The sequence below is a fragment of the Drosophila biarmipes genome, chromosome 2L (assembly GCF_025231255.1).
Source record: "Drosophila biarmipes strain raj3 chromosome 2L, RU_DBia_V1.1, whole genome shotgun sequence".
In the NCBI taxonomy this organism is placed as follows: domain Eukaryota; kingdom Metazoa; phylum Arthropoda; class Insecta; order Diptera; family Drosophilidae; genus Drosophila; species Drosophila biarmipes.
Window position 1 is genome coordinate 7,057,936 of NC_066612.1, and position 22,293 is coordinate 7,080,228.

The 22,293-nt window shown below is 49.8% G+C and overlaps 2 protein-coding genes across 12 annotated transcripts in view; both read left to right on the forward strand.

Annotated features, from left to right (window-relative positions):
- Positions 1 to 11,824, forward strand: part of LOC108027660 (uncharacterized) — a 118,618-nt gene extending 106,794 nt beyond the window's left edge. For all 5 annotated transcript variants that reach the window (XM_050885001.1, XM_050885002.1, XM_050885004.1 and 2 more), the window contains 9 exons: positions 51 to 710; positions 777 to 1,712; positions 2,146 to 3,831; positions 4,119 to 4,319; positions 4,412 to 4,606; positions 4,668 to 5,663; positions 5,724 to 8,951; positions 9,015 to 9,440; positions 9,509 to 11,824. In XM_050885001.1, the coding sequence (XP_050740958.1) occupies positions 51 to 710; positions 777 to 1,712; positions 2,146 to 3,831; positions 4,119 to 4,319; positions 4,412 to 4,606; positions 4,668 to 5,663; positions 5,724 to 8,951; positions 9,015 to 9,440; positions 9,509 to 9,750 (8,570 nt within the window). In that variant the 3' untranslated portion in view covers positions 9,751 to 11,824. The remainder of the gene's footprint in view (positions 1 to 50; positions 711 to 776; positions 1,713 to 2,145; positions 3,832 to 4,118; positions 4,320 to 4,411; positions 4,607 to 4,667; positions 5,664 to 5,723; positions 8,952 to 9,014; positions 9,441 to 9,508) is intronic.
- Positions 11,825 to 12,211: 387 nt separating this feature from the next.
- Positions 12,212 to 22,290, forward strand: LOC108027825 (sodium- and chloride-dependent GABA transporter ine). 7 transcript variants are annotated; one of them, XM_017099406.3, is made up of 10 exons: positions 12,212 to 12,420; positions 14,050 to 15,015; positions 15,657 to 15,948; positions 17,749 to 17,927; positions 18,907 to 19,041; positions 19,979 to 20,108; positions 20,171 to 20,263; positions 20,692 to 21,643; positions 21,724 to 21,900; positions 21,956 to 22,290. In XM_017099406.3, the coding sequence occupies exons 2-10, from the start codon at positions 14,364 to 14,366 to the stop codon at positions 22,181 to 22,183; spliced, it is 2,838 nt and encodes a 945-aa protein (XP_016954895.1). In that variant the 5' UTR covers positions 12,212 to 12,420; positions 14,050 to 14,363; the 3' UTR covers positions 22,184 to 22,290. The 7 variants fall into 7 exon arrangements, with proteins under 7 accessions (XP_016954895.1, XP_016954896.1, XP_043949987.1 ...); XM_017099407.3 differs by having other exon boundaries at positions 14,094 to 15,015; XM_044094052.2 differs by having other exon boundaries at positions 12,212 to 12,410.
- Positions 22,291 to 22,293: the final 3 nt, after the last annotated feature.

Sequence of the window (22,293 nt, forward strand, 5' to 3'; positions counted from 1 at the left end):
TGAGCCGCTATAATGCAAATGTTAAAAATCCCCCTTTGATTACCCTTTAGCCCCCACACCGGAATATGTGAACCCCTGTCAGCCGTCTCCTTGTGGGGCCAATTCCCAGTGTCGCGAGTCCCAGGGTCAGGCCATCTGCTCCTGCCTGCCGGAGTTCGTGGGTACTCCACCCTCCTGTCGGCCCGAGTGTGTGATCAGCGCCGAGTGTCCAGCGGACAAGGCATGCATCAACCAGAAGTGCCAGGACCCATGTCCCGGAGCTTGTGGCTTGAATGCCCAGTGCCATGTGCGTAACCACAGTCCGCTGTGCTCGTGTCAGCCCGGATTCAACGGAGATGCTCTGACCCGCTGTCTGCCAGTGCCACCACCACAACCACCCAAATCGAATGACATCCGCGATCCTTGCGTGCCAACTCCCTGTGGACCCTACTCACAGTGTCGCGTGGTTAATGGTGGAGCCAGTTGCAGTTGCCTGCCGAACTATGTAGGAGCTGCGCCGTACTGCCGTCCAGAATGCACCATCAACGCGGAGTGTCCCAGCAATTTGGCCTGCATCAACGAGAAGTGCCGTGATCCATGTCCTGGATCCTGTGGCTTTGAAGCCCAGTGCAATGTCATCAATCACACGCCTAATTGCTTCTGTCCCGCTGGTTACACGGGAGATCCGTTCACCAGTTGCCGATTGCTGCCACCGCCTCCACCTCCAAAGAGTATGCCCCACTATTCCCCGGAATCCCAAGAAGTTTCCTCTAAGTTAGGCCCCATTTATTTTTCAGCTCCCTCCGATCCTTGCCAGCCCTCGCCATGCGGAGCCAATGCTGTGTGCAATAATGGTCAGTGCTCTTGCCTGCCTGAGTACCAGGGTGATCCCTACACCGGATGCCGTCCGGAGTGCGTTCTGAACTCGGATTGTGCCAGGAATAGGGCTTGTGTGAACCAGAAGTGCGTGGATCCTTGTCCAGGACACTGTGGCATCAATGCCCTCTGCGATGCCGTCAACCACATTGCCATGTGTCACTGCCCCGAGCGGATGACGGGCAATGCGTTTGTGTCCTGCCAGCCAATACGGGATGAGCCACCGCAACCCACTCCCAATCCCTGCCAGCCCTCGCCGTGCGGAGCAAATTCACAGTGCCTGGAGAGGAATGGCAACGCCATCTGCTCCTGCCTGGCGGGATACTTTGGACAGCCGCCCAACTGCCAACTGGAGTGCTACTCCAGCTCCGACTGCTCCCAGGTGCACAGCTGCATCAACAACAAGTGCGTGGACCCTTGTCCTGGAAAATGTGGCCTGAATGCCGTGTGCCAGGCTATCCAGCATAGAGCCCATTGCGAGTGCATCCCGAGATACACTGGAAATGCCTACGTTATGTGCAATCCCATTCCCGTGCCCAGGATACCCGAACCAGTTCGCGATCCTTGTCGACCCTCCCCTTGTGGTTCCAACTCCCAATGCACCAACGTGAATGGTCAGGCGGAGTGCCGCTGCCTGCCGGAGTTCCAAGGAACGCCGCCAAACTGCCGGCCCGAGTGCGTCAGTCACGATGAGTGCGCCAATCACCTGGCCTGCATGAATCAGAAGTGTGGCGATCCCTGTCCCGGAAGCTGTGGCCAGAGTGCTCAATGCACGGTCAGTCTTCACATACCCAACTGTCTGTGCCCTGCGGGCATGACTGGTGATCCATTCCGGATTTGCCTGCCCAAGCCGCGTGGTAAGATCTCGTGAACAGAACGAATCAAAGCTATGTAAACTAATATTATTCATAAAAGAAACCTATAATATCTCGACTTTTAGGGTCTTTATTTTAAGTAAGAGTCCCAAAGAACTTACTTATCCATACCCATTTAAAAGTACAGCCTTACTGAACTAGAAATAAAATCCATCGGATTTTATACCGTCCAGTCCGCATGTATAACCATATTATACCCTTATATTTAAAACACCCAATATTTAAAAACCCCTCAACAAGTTTGCATATTTTAATTAGGCAGGTTCCATTTTAAGAATAATCCCTATACCTATATTTAAACCCCAATATTTAAAGACCCCCAACAAGTTTGCATATTGTAATCAGGCAGGAACTTTCTTAAGCATAAGTATACCCATTTATTTACAATCCTAACATAAAAATATCCCCTTTTTAGACGAACCCAAGCCCCCGCCGACTCCCAAGAATCCCTGCTACCCGTCTCCGTGTGGAACCAACGCCGTTTGCCGCGTCCAAGGAGAGAACTACGTTTGCGAGTGCAGCCAACTGGAGTACATTGGCAATCCCTATGAGGGATGTCGTCCCGAATGCGTGGGCAACTCCGAGTGTCCAGCCAATCAGGCTTGCATCCGCAGCAAGTGCCAGGATCCTTGTCCGGGAGTGTGTGGCCTGGAGGCCATTTGCACCATGAACAACCACATACCGGTCTGCTCCTGCCCACCGGGCTACACGGGCAATGCATTTGCCCAGTGTACCCGTCAGTTGACACCACCTCCTCCATCGGATCCTTGCTATCCCTCGCCTTGTGGACCCAATTCCCTTTGCCGAGTGCAGAACGAGAAGGCCGTGTGCGAGTGCCTGCCCGGATTCTTCGGTAATCCGCAGGCCCAGGGCTGTCGCCCGGAGTGCACCCTCAGCTCGGACTGTGCCAAGGATCGAGCGTGCATCAACTCCAAGTGTGTGGATGCCTGCGTGGGAGAGTGTGGATTCGGAGCCGTTTGCCAGACGATCAACCACAGCCCCGTGTGCAGTTGTCCCGCCAACATGGTGGGCAATCCCTTCGTCCAGTGCGAGGAACCACGCCAAGCGGAGCCCATCGATCCCTGCAATCCTTCGCCGTGCCGCAGCAATGGAATCTGTCGCGTCTACAACGGAGCTGCCACGTGCAGTTATCCGGAGTGCGTGATCAACGAGGATTGCTCAAGGGATAGGGCTTGCGTGAGCCAAAAGTGCCGTGACCCATGCCTGAATGCCTGCGGCATCAATGCCATCTGTCGGGCCATCAACCACAAGGCTGTCTGCAGCTGTCCACCGGAGTTCTATGGTTCCCCGTATGCCCAATGTCTAAGACAGATCCCAGAGCCGTTGCCCAAGCCTGAGTGCGTGAGCGATGGCGATTGCACCAATGACAAGGCCTGCATCAACCAGGTTTGCCGCAATCCCTGCGAGCAATCGAACCTCTGCGCCCAACAGGCACGCTGCCATGTCCAGCTCCACAGGCCTCTGTGCGTCTGCAATGAGGGATATACCGGAAACGCCCAGCAGAATTGCTTCCTTCTGGGATGTCGATCGGATGGAGAGTGTGCCGCCAATGAGGCTTGTATTAATCAGCAGTGCGTGGATCCCTGTAGCTTCACACAGTGCGGAACAGGAGCCATCTGCCGAGCGGACTTCAACCACCGAGCTAGGTGTCATTGCCCGGATGGATACCGCGGCAATCCTCTGGTGCGCTGCGAACGTCCAGAGTGTCGCTCCGATGACGAGTGTGCCTTCCACCTGGCCTGCCGCAACGAACGCTGCGAGGATCCCTGCAACTGTGGCCTTGGAGCCCAGTGCCGCGTTGAGAACCACCGTGCCCAGTGCCGTTGCCCAGCTGGTTTCAGTGGAAACCCGGCCGTGCGATGCGACCTGGTGCCAACGCAACCGGAGGGCTGCACTATGGATGCCGAGTGTCCCAGCAAACTGGCCTGCTTTGGCGGCGAGTGCAAGAACCCGTGCGATGTGACGCATCCGTGTGGCGCCAATGCCATCTGCGAGGTGGTGGACACCCTACCGCTCCGCACCATGATGTGCAGCTGCCTACCTGGCTTTGTGGGTGAGGCCGACATTGGATGTCACAAAGGTAAGAATCCGCTGGAGTTACAAGGAAACCTTGGTGTTCCTTGGTCCAGCCTATTTAAAAACGCTTTACTTTTGAGTTTGCTTCTCTCATTGCAGCAGCAGTTTTTACATAAAGTGCTTAAACAAATATATATTTTCGAATATAAACCCATTTATAGTGTTGCACCTCCTGAGCAGCTGCACCTATATATATTTTGACTGCACTCTATAACTCTTAACTGTTGCACTCAAACACTTAGCAATCATATTTTGAGGAGAATGAATGCTAATCTTTTTTTCTGTACATAGAACCCCCGCGAGATCAGGGCTGCACGTCGCATGATCAGTGCCAGGATACGGAAGCCTGCCGTGGCGGAAACTGCGTCAATCCCTGTCTGGATAACTCGCCTTGTGCCCGTACTGCCCAGTGCTTGGCCCAGCAGCACCGTGCCATTTGCAGCTGTCCTGAGAGAACCCAGGGAGATCCATTCACCAACTGCTACGAGCCACGTAAGTTATATATATTTAAGTAGAACTGCCGCTTTGTACATCTAGATGGTAAATAAAACGAGAAGTTCACTAACAATGTATTCCAATTGCAGCTGAAATCAAGACAGGATGCACCCACGATTCGGAGTGCCCGCCGACCACGGCCTGCATCAACAAACGCTGCGAGAATCCTTGTGCCGAGGCCAATCCTTGCGCCGGAAATGCCGAGTGCCGCGTGCAGAACTCCCGACCAATCTGCTTCTGTCCAGCTGGCTGGGGTGGTGACCCACAAGTCCAGTGCTACAAACGTAAGTTCTAGAAGTTACCTCTGGAAAATAACATATAATAATATAATCTATGATCCTCCAGCCGAGTGCAAGATCAATGCCGACTGTCCTTATGACAAGACCTGCTTGAACGAGAACTGCGTGGACCCGTGCACCCACGGCCAGGTGCGCTGCGGCAGTGGAGCCCAGTGCCTGGCCCAGAACCACCAGGCTGTGTGCATCTGTCCATCCGGAACTCAGGGCAATCCCTTCATCTCCTGCATCACGGGACACTGTCAGTACAACGAGGATTGTGCGGACCACGAAGCCTGCGATCGTCTGAATCGCGTGTGCCGACCGGTTTGTGACCAGGAGACCTGCGCCCTGAACGCCATCTGTGTGGGTCGTCGCCATCAGCCGCAGTGCGAGTGCCGACCCGGTTACCAGGGCAATCCGCATGTCCAGTGCGATATACCAGTGAAGACGCCCAAGCCTCAGTGCACACAGGATGCCGACTGTCCATCGAAACTGGCCTGCATCAATGAGCGTTGCGCAGATCCCTGTGCCACGCCTCATGTTTGCACTCCGCAACAGACGTGCACGGTTCTGGATACCCTTCCCAAGCGCGCCATGGCCTGCAAGTGTCCCGGTGACACGGTGACGGATGTCTCCCGCAACTGTGTGCCCATCACTGTGCCCAAGGTGATCACCGGCTGTCAGCACAACTCCGAGTGCGCCAATCCCGAGGTCTGCTCGAATGGAAACTGCCTGGATGCCTGCCGTCTGGAAAGGTGTGGTGTTAACGCTCAGTGTACCGCCAGGGATCACTATGCCCAGTGCACTTGCCCGAAGGGCTTCCAAGGCAACCCCCGCATCGAGTGCTATACCACGGAGGTGGACAGACCAAGGATCCCCAATCCTGGCTGCTCTCGCAACGATGATTGCCCCAGTGATCAGATCTGTCGCAACGAGATCTGCGTGAGTCCATGTGACTCGGATGCCTGTGGAATCGGCGCCTACTGCCATGTGCAGCAGCGCAAGGCCATCTGCCGCTGTCCACCTGGCTATGCCGGCAACCCACAGGAACGCTGCCTGCCACGTAAGATAAAACATTTTCCAAAAGTAATCCAATACTTACTCGACTTTCCTTCTTCTTCAGCATCCGATGTGATCCTGGTTGGCTGCAAGTCCAGCACCGAGTGCCCGTTGAACGAGGCCTGCATCAACACCCAGTGCGCCAGTCCTTGCAACTGCGGACCGAATGCCGAGTGCACGGTGAAGAACCACCATCCGATCTGCTACTGCAAGCCAGGATTCTCCGGAAATGCCCAGTTTGGATGCGCACCCATTGGCTGCCAGTCGGATGACGAGTGCAGCGGTGACAAGCAGTGCGTGAACCGCGAGTGCATCAATCCCTGCCTGGCCAGCGATCCGTGTGCCCTGAATGCCGAGTGCTTTGGACGCAACCATCGCGCCAATTGCCGCTGTCCCGTGGGATTGGAGGGTGATCCGTTTGTGCGCTGTCTGCGCCTGGAATGCCACTCGGACTACGACTGCGCCTCAAACCTGGCCTGTGTGTCCAACGAATGTGTAAGCCCATGTGGCCAGAGGAATCCATGCGCCCAGAATGCCATCTGCCAGGCCCTGCAGCATCGCGCTGTCTGCCGCTGTCCGGATCAATTGCCCTTGGGCAACCCGTACGGCTATTGTGAGGCCAGACGAGTGGAGCCAGTGTGTCGGGATGATGGAGATTGCCCCAGCAAGCTGGCCTGCATCGATGACAAGTGCCAGAACCCGTGCACAGAGCTCTCCCCGTGCCACCAGACCGCCCAGTGCAGTGTGCTGGACAGCGTTCCGGTGAGAACCATGGTGTGTGAGTGCGCCGAGTACGAGGTGCCCGATGCCAGTGGAGCGTGCCGCAAGATGGTGCCGCCCAGACAGCCAGGATGCGACAGCGACCAGGACTGCCCCGACCAAGAGGCCTGCATCCATGCCCAGTGCCGCAACCCATGCAACTGTGGAACCAACGCCGTCTGCCAGGTGACCCAACATCGCGCCGTGTGCAGCTGCCAGGACGGATTCGAGGGTAATCCCTATGCCGCCTGTCGCTCCATTGGATGCCGCGTCGACGGTGAGTGCGACTCGGGCAAGGCCTGCATCAACGGTGACTGCATCAACCCGTGCCTGATCAACGATCCCTGTGGACCCAATGCCGAGTGCTATGTGCAATCGAACCGTGCCCAGTGCCGCTGCCTGAGTGGCTACCGTGGTAATCCTTACGAGCGTTGTCGCGTCATCGGCTGCAGCAGCAACAACGACTGTCCCACGGACAAGACCTGCCAGAACGAGCAGTGTGTGAATCCCTGCATCTACCACAACCCCTGTGCCCCGCGAGCGGAGTGCAGGGCCCAGAACCACCTGGCCGTGTGCCGTTGCCCCGCCGAATTCCTGGGCAATCCCTACGTGGACTGCCGACCGCCTCCTCAACCTATCTGCCAGTTGGATACCGATTGTCCTGGCCGCCAGGCCTGCATCAACGAACAGTGTGTGAATCCTTGTACTGTTTTGGAACCGTGTCAGCGACCTGCTCTCTGTGAGGTGACCCCCACATCGCCAGTGCGCACGATGCTCTGCATCTGCCCGGATGGCTATGTCAGCCAAGGCAAGGGAGGATGCAAGCCCACGCAGGGTGTCAGGGATGTTGGAGGCTGTATCTCGGACTCGGACTGTCCGGCGGATAAGTCCTGCCTGAACAGCGTCTGCCGAGATCCCTGCAACTGCGGCTTGAATGCCGAGTGCCGCATCAAGGATCACAAGCCCGTATGCACGTGTCGTCAAGGATTCGAGGGCAACCCAGAGTTCGAGTGCGCCAAGATCGAGTGCAGCATCAATTCGGATTGTCCGGGAACTCACAAGTGCCGCAATCAGCTGTGCATCCCTGCCTGCCAGGGTGAGCAGTGTGGAAGCAATGCCCAGTGCTTGGCCATTGAGCATCGTGCGGTCTGCGAGTGCATTCCAGGACATGGAGGAAATGCCAGGATTGCCTGTACCCCGTTGGGATGCCGATCCGATGACGAATGTCCCACGGACCGGGCGTGTGTGAATGGTAAATGCGATGACGTGTGTACAACAACTGCGATCTGTGCCCAAGACGAGGTGTGCAAGGTGTACCAGCACCGACCGCAGTGCGCCTGCCCGCCAGGAACCGTGCCCGGAAGGAATGGCTGCGAGTCGGAACGCCACGTGCCCATCTGCATCAGCGATGCGGATTGTCCAAGCCAGAAGGCCTGCCTGCGCGGTGAATGCGTGAATCCCTGCAATGCCACCGAACCATGTGGTGTGAATGCCTTCTGCAGCGTCCGAGACACTTTACCAGTGAGAACCATGATCTGCGAGTGCCTGGAGGGATACACCGGCAACCCGGCGGTGCAGTGCGACAAGCGCTCCCTGTGCGTCATCGAGAAGGGCTTCGTGCGGGATGTGGATGGACAGTGTGTCTGCCCACCGGGAACCGCCCTGGATATCTACGAATACTGCACGCCGTGCCGCGAGGAGCAGGGCTTCCGCATCGACGAGAGCGGTCACTGTGTGTGCGCCCTGGAGCGTGGCATGGTGATCGACGAACGTGGTCGCTGCACTTGTCCCATTGAGCTGGGCTACCGCCTGACTCCCCGTGGCGAGTGCCAGCCAGAGGAGCCGCCAGAGTGCACGAGCAACGACCAGTGCGCCGACAACCGCTTCTGCAACCTGGACACCAAGACCTGCGAGGATCCCTGCCTGACCAAGGTGTGCGGCGTGAATGCCTTCTGCAATGCGGTGAACCACCGAGCACAGTGCCAGTGCATCACTGGCTACACTGGCAACCCGGAGCTGCACTGCAACCACACCAACTTCCGCACCGATTTCCCACGTCCCGACATGGTGGTCAGCTGTCTGGCCGATGGCGTCCAGGTGGAGATCCACATCACGGAGCCCGGATTCAACGGAGTGCTGTACGTGAAGGGTCACAGCAAGGACGAGGAGTGCCGTCGCGTGGTTAACCTGGCCGGTGAGACAGTGCCCCGTACCGAGATCTTCCGCGTCCACTTCGGCAGCTGTGGCATGCAGGCAGTGAAGGATGTGGCCAGCTTTGTACTGGTCATCCAGAAGCATCCCAAGCTGGTTACCTACAAGGCCCAGGCGTACAACATCAAGTGTGTCTACCAGACGGGCGAGAAGAACGTGACCCTAGGATTCAACGTGTCCATGCTGACGACAGCCGGAACCATAGCCAACACCGGACCACCGCCCATCTGCCAGATGCGCATCATCACCAACGAGGGTGAGGAGATCAATTCGGCCGAGATCGGAGACAATCTCAAGCTGCAAGTGGATGTGGAGCCAGCCAGTAAGTACCTTATGCCTTTCAGATCTCTCAGTGTCTGTACTAATTTCTATCCTTCCCAAACAGCCATTTATGGAGGCTTCGCCCGCTCCTGTATTGCCAAGACCATGGAGGACAACATACAGAACGAATATCTGGTCACGGATGAGAACGGCTGTGCCACGGATACCAGCATCTTCGGAAACTGGGAGTACAATCCGGACACGAACAGCCTGCTGGCCAGTTTCAATGCCTTCAAGTTCCCGTCGAGCGACAACATCCGCTTCCAGTGCAACATACGCGTCTGCTTCGGACGCTGCCAACCGGTCAACTGTGGTGGCTACAACGCCTTCGGGCGACGTCGCCGCTCCATTGAGGACAACTCCAACGACACGACCGCCATTGCCACGAATTCGGGTGTGGAGGGTCAACTGCGCGAGGAGATCACCATCTCGTCGAATGCCATTCTGACCTTCGAGAAGCGCAGCGGTCAAGGCCTCAATGATGCCAACAGTGAGTATACCTGAGGGTTAACTTCGACCAGAAACCAGAACTAACTTGGATTTACCTTTAACCCACAGTTAAACCGGCGGCCCAGCGAGTCGAGGATATTTGCGTGTCCATGGTGGGACTGATCATAGCCCTGGTCATCACGGCCCTGCTGGCCTTGGTAGCCGTGGCCGTGGCTGTTTCCTGCTGGCTGATGGCCTACAGGAGGCGACCCAAGACCATTGCGCCCCTGCCCCATCCGCCGGAGTTCCCCAACCCGCTGTTCGCCAATCCCGACGCTGCGCCCGAGCCAACGCCGGACTACATCTCCTAAACGTAACGTAACGATACACTGACATACCAACACACCTAGCTATACCCTTAGTCCGTAAGAAAATCGAATGATAATGAAAACTATGTGAATATTTGAAAGGCAAGTGCAAAAGGTTTATGCGGAATGCAAAACAGATCAAATCGCGAACGATTAGCAATCAATGTTAAGAAGAAGAAAAACAAAAGTACAGTTGTGAGCTGAAAGTGTAGTCGGCTCTGTTGGCCGTAAAACGAAACTATGAAAAAGATTGAACTATTGTAAAAAGCAAAAATGACGAAGCGAGAATCGCATGAGCAGTGCGATGAAAGTAATTTAGTAGCTTAAGAAAATAATTTTATTAATTGTATTAACGTTTAGTATTCTCCCTCCTACTAACATGAGAATTCCGCGTAGTGTTTGTACGTTCAGCTGCCTCACATAGAGAGTCCACGAACTGCCAAACAGATGTGAGGGAACTCACCGCATAGAGAGTGCAGCTACAACGAATTCTCGTCCTCTAACGACAACTTCTTCATTAGTCGGTTACCAATATTACTACTGTTATGTATGTATAACTCAAGACTTCCTATAAACATTTAGGGTGTGGGTAGTAGCAACGACACTTTGTATTATAGCACAGACACACGCACACAACTACTTCCTGTAATTTAGACACGAACTCTACTCGCCCGTTAAAATTGAAAACTGCCTTTGATTTCCAACAAGAACGAACAATGCACCCCAGAATACTCTCTAGCAGTCTGTAAGAGATCGTTGGTCCTCGATCGATGGGATACGAGACCGCGTCTATCGCCTATAACCACCGGACAATATGCCAACGATTGTCCCAGTTGGCTTGTAGGAAAGCTCAGGAGTCAAAACACACACACACACACACACACACACCGAAGAAAACCGAGCACTCCGAGCAGCTTATAAGACGTGGAAATGGATCCACTGAGGTCCGGGCACCGACTCATTGAGGGAACATAACTATAACTGCCACTGCGGCGTCATCAGCGCACAAAAGATACTTATCTAATGCATAGGAAATACTAGGTTCGTTTTAATTTTAATCGCAACGACGACTAATGGAGGATTTGATTTTGACCACTGTCCCTCGACCACTTACTCGTACTACCCTCCACTATGATTAACCATTATTTTTATAGTTTTATAGTCAATTAATATTAAATTGTTGTGATTGTTTTTAATGCAAAAGAGATACTTCCACTAACTTACTAATATGTAGAGACAAAAGTATAGCGAGTACTTAAAAAGGCAACGAACCAGCGCCCCTGCCCCGCCCCCCAATTCCTTCGCCATGGGGCGCAGCACGCCCCTGTCAACGCGCCGGAAACTATGCAGCGAATTTCCGTTTCCGGCGCCCGTTTCACAGAGCATGTCTGTTCCTGATGCGACCGCGGGGACTGCGGAATGGCGGGGTCGCGGGCCTGGATAATTAAATTATTAAAAATGAAGTTTTAAATTAATATTATTAAACGTAAACAAAATGTATAGTCACTACTTTAAGAAGAAAGATAAATTTCTTTATAGTAAAATACCATGCAAAATAAACTCGCACTCAGACACGTACACAAAGAGACAGAATTTGTAAATAATACACAGGCAAACTCTATGGTATTTTTAGTAGCGCATTATTGTGTATAGGTTTCTACACGTTGACTCTCAAAACCGAACTAAATCACAGGCTAACCCTAACCCTAACCCCTGCCAGGCATAAAATTATTTTCTTAAATCCACAGCCAGAGTAGAATATTCAAGGAAGTGCACAAATCTTGCAACAGCCTCGTTCACAATTACCAAACACTTTTATTTTTCTTTACAAGAACCACCTACGAATCTGATCCTAACTAGAATTACACACATTGAACATAGACGAAACTTTTTGCACTGGCAGCAAATATAAAAGATATAATAATAAGAGCCCAGCTGCTCTTATTGTAAAAAGCAAACAATAGTTAAATTGTACTTATAAAGAAATGTATTTAAAAGCAAAAACGAGAAACGAAAAAATAATTGTAATCGCTTATTGTAAACTAATAAATAAATAAATAAATATAAATAAACACAAGCAGGTTGAATGCTTATGGAGGGGGACTCAGTTGATAATTAAATTAGATATTCCGCCAGCGTTTCAATTGGGCTTGACTTGAATCTGGTCACTTACTTGATATACTTGTAGCCTCTTCTCGGTGGTCATATAATCTGAATTAATATTCCAGCATTTCGGGGGACCGGCCGAGAACAAGCCTAACCCGTAGGCCCCACTTATAAGACGGGGTCCCCCGCTCTTCGGGCAGAGACCGCTGGGGCCAGATATGGGGAGAACGGAGAGTCTGGCCATGTATGTGGAGAGTGGAGAGGTATGGAGAGCGCCAGAGCGGATCGGGCCTGTGGTGTGCCGCACAGCAAGTGTAAGCGATATTCGCGAACGTGGACGGGATCAGTTGACATTTGACAGCGCGCGTGCTGGCACGTTTTTCGGTTGCGGGGCCTCCTCCATGGATCCACGACGGCTAATCCAAAATTCAGAGCCACTTCGCCGGGGCCATTAAGTCGTCGAAAGTCGGTATTTCTTGCCGGGCTACACCCAGTCGTCCACCCCGAGTATCTAGTACTCGCCGCCTTATCTAGATCCCCCCGATGGCCGTTGTCGGGTAATTTGGTGTGCGTTGATTATGTTATTACCAGTATTATGATTGAAATTAGGCTTTGCTCGGCGAATTGAATGAGTAGCCGCACACAGAAATAAATTAAAGTGCAGGAAAAAGTGAATCGGAATGAATGAAATTACCATTATTAGTGTCAATCGCTGTCGCTCTGATTATCATAATTAAAGTGTGTGAATATCTTTCGGCTGAGCTATCGTTTTTTTGTTTTGGCTCCGATCTTTGAGTGCAACAAAATCAATAAAAATAGCATTTAATGGCTGTTTGTTTGGGGCAGCAACTGGGCAAACAAACTTGTTGTATAAGCCAGAGTTTAGCACTAGATGGGCACCGCTTTCATTAGCAAGTCGGAGTGCTAATTTCGCATTTTATAGTCCAGGCCGCTACAAGGCGGTAACATCTGTTTAATGTGGCCCCAGCTTCAAAAGTACACACGGTTTACGACTTACAATAAAGTATAAGTATCTTATACGATGTCACTCTGCGTCTCCCATTGTTAGGCCTCAAGCAAGCAATTACCAAAACATTTCTCAGGATTTCGCTTTCTGGGCAATACTGCCATCAGTAAAACCAATTAAGTTATGGCATCGCACCATAGGTGATTTATTGGCCGGCGGAGGTAATCAATCAGGTTTTTTCTCTCTTTTTTTGGTGGGGAACTGAATGAAAGCCCCAAAAAGCCAACAGATGATATTTTAAGAAGCTTACACAGTTATGTAAATAGTATCTCCATTGCCATTGGAATGTTTTCGAGCTTAGTGCAATCGCTTTTTATTCGTGCCTCGCGCTCTGCTACAGAATTTACATATTTACTACTTGAGTGCGGCTGATTTTCATATTACAACGAAACCCCCTAGCGTGTTGCGGCACTCTTTCTGTGATATATGATATACGGATGGCAAGATGCGTAATTATTAATTATTCTCTGCGAACTCAGTGACCCCTGGTAGCCGGTCGTGACCGAAGAGTCACTGGAGCAAATCGCGTGCCTATGACGTAGTGTTTTTCTTTTTTCACAAACAAAAACTTTCAAATACCTACATTTCGTTGGAGAGGAGCCCAAAATGGGTAAAAACGTCAGTCAAAACGAAAGCAGTCCAAGAAATGCTTTCCAAGAAGGCGGTGGAGCGAGGAGGCGGGGGCAACCTTTTAGGGCCACAACGCCGATAAGATACAAATTTGTATCTGTCGAGTCAAGTGCGAGTTGCTATTTACCCGTGTGTGTCCAAAGAGCTCGTGCTGGTTTATCTGTGTCGGTGATAAAACAAAATAAAAATGGGACAAACTTCAGCTTGTTTATTTATATAAATAAATACGAAAAATAAATATAAAGTGAGCATAAAAAATTCCGCACTTTAATAAAAGTAAAATCAGTCAGTTTTATGGCACGGCAATGAGTTGGGAAAGTGAATTCTGCCGAAAGTGATAAGCGTTTGGCGGAGGATGGCATTAAAACAACAAGATAATAAAATATCAAAATAAAATATTACCAATTCGGTGAAAGAATACCAAGTTATTTAGTTTAATTTTGAAAACGCCGCTTTCAAGAAAATAATCACCTCTATTAGAGCAAATAAAGATAGCTCGTGCTGGCTTTCACATGATTTAGTTTATTTTTATTTAAAAGCTCAACCTCACGGGGCAAACAATAACAACATTGTGCAATTCAAGGTTTAAATGTGATTTAAAATTGTGTCAACCAGTGCTCGCAGTCGCAGATTGCGAACATTAAAAATGATAGACATAGATATAGATATGAAAGCGGCCCCAGCATCAGCGAACCAGTGCAAAGAGCAACAACAGTCGACGGTAAAAACGATGTTATGATAAGGCGACAGCGATCAGCAACCAGCAACTAGCAACACAGCAGCAGCAACTAGCAAGACAGCAACATAGCAACACAGCGACAACAGCAACACGAATTTCCCCTCAGCCTCCCAAATGGCAGACAACAAAGAAGCCAGCCAGGTGCTGACCACCACACCCGACCAGGTGGTGATCAGTCGAGCCCCGCCCACTGGCCTAACGCCCTTGAGGCACAGCCAGCTCTCGGATAGTGGAGCGGAGAGCGGCTACGATGGAGATGAGCAGGCGCGGCTCATCCGCTCGTCCTCGTCGCGAGCCCACAAGTTCATCATCATTCCCGCCACGCCGGGAACTCCACCGGGAACGGGAACCGGTGCAGGATCGGTGTCGGGCTCGGTAGCACTGCCCTTCCGCCAGACCAGCTCCACCACCTCGCTGGTGGCCATGGCGGCTGCTATGCACAAGCAGCCGCCTCTTCGCCAGACATCGATCAAGTCCAGGCCCAGTTCGGAGGTACTGCAGCCTGGTCAGGTGCCGGCTCATTTACAACCACCAACAGCCGCAGGATCCACCTCCACGGTGACCTTCACCATCGATGATTGCGATGGTCAGGCCACTCCGGCAACCACTCCCGTTTCCGTGCCCGCCATCTCACCCACGCCCGCCACCCTGACCTGCACCACCACCACCACCATGGCCGGGGACTCGGTGGCCATCTCGCCGCTCAGCATGGATCTGCGATCGCGGATGGGCAGCCACCACAGCAGCATGCGCTCCGTGGTCTCAGGTTGGTGACCCTCAGACCCCGCAACCCACAAAGCCCACTCCCCACCCTCAAATTGAGTTTCCAAGTGCTCACATGTAATTGTTCGTACTCAATTGCTTTGCCTGGAAACCCCTCTAAATCTTTTAATTACATGCTCCTCAAGGGGCTTTTGAAAATGTTGTCCTACATATAATTGAATGTATAGCTCTTAAGTATTTTCCAGCGAGAGTTAGAAGGGTTTGTAAAATAAATCTTAGCTAAAAACTTTATTGAGAACTCTGGCTCTCATTTAAAAACTTTGCCAGCTTTAGAGCCATAAAACAAAAACGGTAGTGGAACTAGCCACAAATTGCTTTGTTATTATAGCTACATTGTACCAATTTAATGTTCATAAATAAAGTAATTTTAGAGTTAGCGGTTATAAAGTTTTTAGATGAATAGTTGCTATACTCTTTAAAGGAGTTTGGTAGATTTTAAATCTATTTTGAAAAACTTTAAGCAATGAAAAGGTATTTATACTCGTATATAAGGAAAGTATGTTTAAAAAATTATGAGCTTGATTATATCAATATATAAGTGATATAATTAGTGCATAATGAATTTTTTAGGGATTATCTTTCACCTGTTATTATAGGCCATATGTTCTCCTAAATCCCCTGTAGGCTACCTGCCGGGCCTGAACGACAGCAGCGGCAATCTGGTCGGAGGCATATCGATGACCACTTCCGGATTGCAGGCCCCCAATCCGCTCTACATGCAACCGCAGGCCTCGCTCAGCGGCAGTTCCTATCAGTTTCACGACCTGGCCGGCAACCAGATCTACTCCGATGTGACCTCCGTTCGCTCGCTGGCCTCCATTGGCATTGGGTCCACGGACGGACGCAAGCTGGTCATCCGGCGAGTGCCCACCACAGCCAACGAGCTGTTCGACATGGTCAACCCGCAGACGCCGCCGTAAGTGAAAAAAATTAAGAAAATATTTAACTTGTTCTAGAAAAATACATAATAATGGTACAGCGAATTCTTTAGATTCTTTAGTTGTATATAGGTATCGAAACTTATTTTCAAAACCCAAGGAAAATCAAAATAATAAATCATCGTGCCTTTTTTAGGAAAATCTAAAAAAGTTTGATGACACCTACAGTAATTTATTTTTAAGTTCCAAACCACAACTTCAACTTTTTAAAAATGCATTCCTTTCTCAAAAATTTTAATTTAAGTTGTATACACTTAGTATAATATTTTCTCTGTGTATAGTTAGGCCCATTAGCTTGACAAAGGGGCGCCGATAAAACGATCTAACATTTGTGGCAAATTTGGCCAGCATTTGGCACCTTAGCATAGAAGGGTGGTGTTGAACATTTGGCAAACAAGCGGTTTTAACACCCTTGTGGCATCTTTGGGCGCGGGGGCCACATGATTGCCAACGGGCCCGGAACGTGCCGCTCGCGCATCAGCTATTTTTAAGCAACGTTCCTTAACGAGATCAGTAGCTATAGATCGGTACGAATCTCGAACGGCAGTGTTTGTGTTGACCAGAGCAATTACCACTCCCCATTGAGCGCTCCATAAACAGCGAGATTTGAGGTAGAAACCCGGGGTAAAAGTGCCCGACTCGCAGTCAGTAGCGCGCCGATCCACAAACCGTTCAGTTCCGACTCCCAGTCTCCTGCCAGTGTCCTCTGCTCCCGACCCACGTATCCCAGGCTTCCAGTGATGGCCACATGGATACCGTGATATTTCCAAGGAAGCGTAACCACCACTAACTCCTGCCAGCCAAAGTCTAAGTTGATAGCTTAAACCAAAGGAGTCCGCTAGTTTCAAAATGCCAAATCGCCAGGACTACGATGTCCAGTCCTCGAAGCACTCGGAGCAGTCCTTCTACCGCTTCAACCGGGTGGCCAAAGTGTAAGAATCTGTCTGGAAAGCCCAGGTTGCATAACATCAGGCCATTTAATGGTGATCAGTAGCTATCTGGGTACATATGAGATCGTGGGATTTGTTTACCCCGAATATTAGCGATAAAGCGCTGATTAAACATGAATGATTTTAAAATGGTTAAGTGGACTGTTTATACCAGACTTAGCACTACTCCACAAAGGAGAGTAAATATATGGTTTTTTGATACTTACCCATATGAAGTGGTGCAGAGCTACCTGAAAAGTCTTGATCAAGAGCTTATAGTGGATTGTTCTCAATTTACTAAAGAAAATTTTGTATATAATGTTAGTTATAGTAGTTCTATAAATATTTTATTTAAATTGGGCTACAACTCAAGTTTATTAAATAGTATTAATGAACTATTTATAGAATGTTTAATTTTAAAATAACCTTATTGTCAGTGGGAATAATTTCATTAGGCTTTTCTATAAACCGTATTTAAAGGTATTTATTCGACTTGCGGAATCACAGCCGCATATTTTCAATATTTCCCCGATTTAATCAAAACACTCAAATGGGGGAAATTAGACACGAACGGCTGTTTAATTCGTGACACCTCCGCCCACGCAACCAATTGCACCCCATTCAGCAGCCACCCATGACATGACAACCCCGGCTCGGGTTTTCTGATTTTCCGGGCACAATGCACCGCCAGTTGGCACCTCCAGTGGAATGGCCGGCCCCCACTTTGTGGGTTTGTGGATTCGCATCCATGTGATTACTGCAATTAAGCCATTTGACGCTACGACTAATTTAGCGTGTGTGTTTTGTGTAGTACATATGATTATTTTTAGATTTCCCCCCTCTTTTCAGGCCCCTGGGCATCGATGACGACGACAGCTACTTGGACATGTCCGACGAGGCTGCCCACCTGAAGCCGCGCCAGCAGCACTGGGCCAACAAGATGCAGTTCGTCCTGGCCTGCATAGGATACTCGGTGGGGCTGGGAAATGTGTGGAGGTTTCCCTACATGTGCTACAAAAGTGGCGGTGGTAAGGGATGATTTTATGATATATATATATTTAAGATAAGATATAATGACATTTTTGTTTGTTGTTTTATTCATTTCAATATATTTTAGATAACATAATTTAGTAATTTCTCAAGAGGAGATGTTCTAAGCTACTATAAAAACACATTTCTTGGTCAGGAATAATTATACTTTTAGTTTTTTATGTAATAAGGTTTTATAGTTAAATCTTCATTTAGTTTAATAATCCTACTTATTCTCAAACGAAAACTATTTATACTCTTATCTGTGCCTCAAAAAGATCTCCGAATCAATTGGGAATTAAGTATAGGGGTCAGTCGTAGGCGATTCCGAGATTCCCACTGGAACATTCGACCTTTCCGGGGAAGGCTTAGCGGAAGTCCCTCGTGCGAGTCCAACAAGTGACTAAGAGTGCCGCCAAAAGCACACGCGATAAGGCAGATATAGAGATAGTTACTTTGATTTCGTGCGACGCCAACGGAAGGGCAGGTTTGTTTGTTTTAGTTGCTCTAAAAACATATGACAATTTTGCGCTTTAAGCGGCATTTCCGCTGAAGCGTTTAAAAGCCATAAATTAAAATTTGTTTAAGCTCGAGAGCGGCGAGAATGGAGAATAGAGCGGTCAGTGTCATCATTTCGACGGTGTTTCTCGATCACGCGAACTCGGAGGCCCGCGTCCATCTTCATTTGCACTTGGAGACTCGCTTCGGCCTGGCCCCCATCATTTACATTGCTCATTTCTAGCGGGGATCGGGAACGGGTTGTGGCAATGGGTATGGTTATGGGAACCGTAATGAGCCAGTCCGGCTCTGGAAAACTGGCACACGACCTCCTGGTAATGACGCGTAGAGCGATAGACAGAAGCCTTATGCAATTTGCATTTGTTTATGTCAAATATTTATAATTAATTTAAATTATTTGCCTAGCTGCTCTAGAACATGGCTACACGTACACTTATTTCTTGCTGTTCGTTGTTACAGGTGTTTTTCTAGTACCTTATTGCATAATACTGTTCATATGCAGCATTCCGCTGCTCTTCATGGAGCTATCCGTGGGCCAGTACACCGGAAGAGGTCCCATCGGGGCCTTGGGTCAACTGTGTCCTCTGTTCAAAGGTGAGTTTGGAATGAAAGTTTTGAAAGTTTTATTAATTAATTATTGTAAAATATAAGGAAATAGTCTGAAAGACAGGTATTTATTTTACCAACTGTGTAAGTGTTTCTTTTGATCTTTGATGTTCAAAACCCTTTTTTAAAATCATAATATATTACGTCATCTGTACAAAAGCGTGACGCTTTTCAGAACTTCAGACACACCAGAAACCCCCTCCAAACAATGGTAAAGTGGGCTTGCCCAACTACCATGACAAACAGAATAGAAACTGAGGGCCCGCTGCTTTGGCCAAGTCCATGGCCAAGGTCGGGCAAATATTTAGATACTTTTGCGTTCCGATTTACACCGCGTACGAGATGGGTATCCGTATCCGTAGTTGCCAACCTTCCCGAGCGATGCTCCACTTGCCCACGGGCGGAAGCTAATTAGCTGGGTCATTGTTGTGGAGGTGGCGTGAAAACCCGAAGGTAAACCGGGAGAAGTCCCCCTTCCAGCCACTGGTTCTAAGTCTGCGGCTGTCATTACTGCATTGAAACTAAAAAAAAAACGCAAGCCTTACAATGCACCTTGCAAACGCTTAATTACTGTCAATATTTTGCAAACGAACCACGCCCACGCGACCATTGAAAAGGCAGAGCCAGCCAGCTAATAAATATTAATAACGTGCACAACTATTTAACCAAGATTCGCGAGCGCCTTCGAACGGTTCCAATTGTGGCCGACACACGGCAATTATGCAGATGAGTGCCAGTCTAGACATGTGATTCCAAACCAAACCGGTCCGACTTTCATCTGGCCTAATTAAGGCTAATTTTTTGTATGCTCAGCTCAGTGCAGCTTTGCAACACGTATCGCCATAATTTCCAGTTGCAACCTATCTGGATCTTGGGTCTGTGTGAGTCAGCTTTGCTAATCAGTGGTTCTCTTTCGCCCCACCAGGAGCCGGACTCGCCAGCGTGGTCGTGTCGTTCCTCATGTCCACCTACTATAGTGTCATCATAGGCTACTCCATCTACTACTTCTTCACATCTTTCAAAACGGAGATGCCCTGGATTGACTGCAATAATAGGTGGGTTTTGGCAATCTCTTAACTTTGAGTCCCTATAACATTAATGTATTGCTATTATCCAGATGGAACACTCCTGATTGCTGGGTGCCGCAGCGCAAGGAGATGAATGCCAGCGCACCGGACACCTCTCGCACTCCTTCCGAGGAGTTCTTCGAGTAAGAAAAGCTATATAACTATTAGCTAATCAAATAACTCCATATGTTGACCTAGCGGCAGTGCCCTTTTAAAAATTGAAATATAATATTTCTTTGTTTATCCTATATCCTATCTACGCCATTTTCGATCCTAAAAAGGAGCCAAGGTTCCTAAAAGGAATCGAGTCTACTTGTATCTCTATTTAATCGCATAATCTTAAAAAACATGCTTGAGAAAACTTTCTTCTAAGTTCCAAGAAGGTTTTCACCCGAATAAGTAAAAGGAACAACTGAAAACATTTGGTCGATGTTTTTTCTGTTCTAAAAATGTTCTTAATGTAACTATAAATTTTAAATTTATATTCACTTAATTTCTACCCATAAATATATCTATAAATTTTAATTTTTGTTTAATCAACATTTTTATATCCTCCGATCTCCCTCCCCAGAAACAAGGTCCTTCAGATAAGCGGGGGTCTGGAGTACCCGGGCATGATGCGCTGGGAGCTGTTCGCCTGCCTGATCTGCGCCTGGCTGATGGTCTACTTCGCCACCTGGAAGTCGATCAAGTCGTCGGCGAAGGTGCGCTACTTCACGGCCACATTTCCGTTCGTCCTGATCATCATCCTGATGGTGAGGGCGGTGACCTTGGACGGGGCGGCCGAGGGTCTGCGCTTCTTCTTCCGGCCCAAGTGGTCGGAGCTGAAGAACGCCAATGTGTGGATCAACGCGGCCTCGCAGAACTTCAACTCGCTGGGCATCACCTTCGGATCCATGATCTCCTTCGCCAGCTACAACAAGTATAACAATAATATCCTGCGGGACACGGTGGCGGTGAGTGCGGTGAACATGATCACCAGCCTCCTGGTGGGCATATTTGCCTTCTCCACGCTGGGCAATCTGGCGCTGGAGCAGAACACAAATGTGAGAGACGTAATCGGCGATGGACCCGGCATGATCTTCGTGGTGTATCCCCAGGCGATGGCCAAGATGCCGTATGCCCAGCTCTGGGCGGTCATGTTCTTCTTCATGCTCCTCTGCCTCGGTCTGAACTCCCAGTTCGCCATCGTGGAGGTGGTGGTCACGTCAATACAGGACGGTTTCCCGCGGTGGATCAAGCGGCACCTGGGCTATCATGAAATCGTGGTCCTGTTTGTCTGCGTCATCTCGTGCCTCTTCGGGATGCCCAACATCATCCAAGGTGGCATCTACTACTTCCAGCTGATGGATCACTATGCCGCCTCCGTGACGATCATGTTCCTGGCCTTCTGCCAAATGATTGCGATAGCCTGGTTCTACGGCACTGGGAGATTGTCGAAAAACGTCAAGCAGATGACCGGAAAGGCGCCTTCCTTCTATCTCAGGTCCTGCTGGCTGGTCCTGGGACCCTGCCTCCTCTTTGTAAGTTGATTACTCCTTTTTATTACCGAACTGGCTCTACTGTTCAGATAAATTTTTTAAATGATTCCAATGGTTTGCAGGCCATCTGGGTGCTGAGTCTGATCAACTACCATGAGCCCACCTACCACAATGGACGCTACACCTACCCGGACTGGGCCTATGGCATAGGCTGGATGTTCGCCTCCTTCTCGCTGATCTGCATACCCGGCTATGCCGTGATCAACTTCCTGCGGTCCAGTGGGGATACCTTCTGGGAGGTGAGTTGACGCATACATTTCTCTCATGAAACCTTCTCCAACGCTTATTCTCCAGCGCATCCGGAACACGCTGAGACCAAACATCTACGAGTGCAAGATCTGCGGCGAACACCACTGCGAGCACGACTTTCCGGAGCAGGAGCAGTTCATGCTGGCCCAGGAACTGGCCACCGTGTACAAGCCCACCAACCACCACCTGCTCCATCTCGGCCAGAAGTCCGGCTACAATGCCATGCACGCCTCATCCTCTCATGCGGATGTAGGTGGGCCGAGCGGCCAATAGATGTTGGGAACTCCTTCCAACAATAGCCTTTTCTGAGTATTTTTAACGAATCATCCTTGTAAGTTACCAGCAGAAATTAAAGTATTTAAATAAATTGTAGAACGAGACGA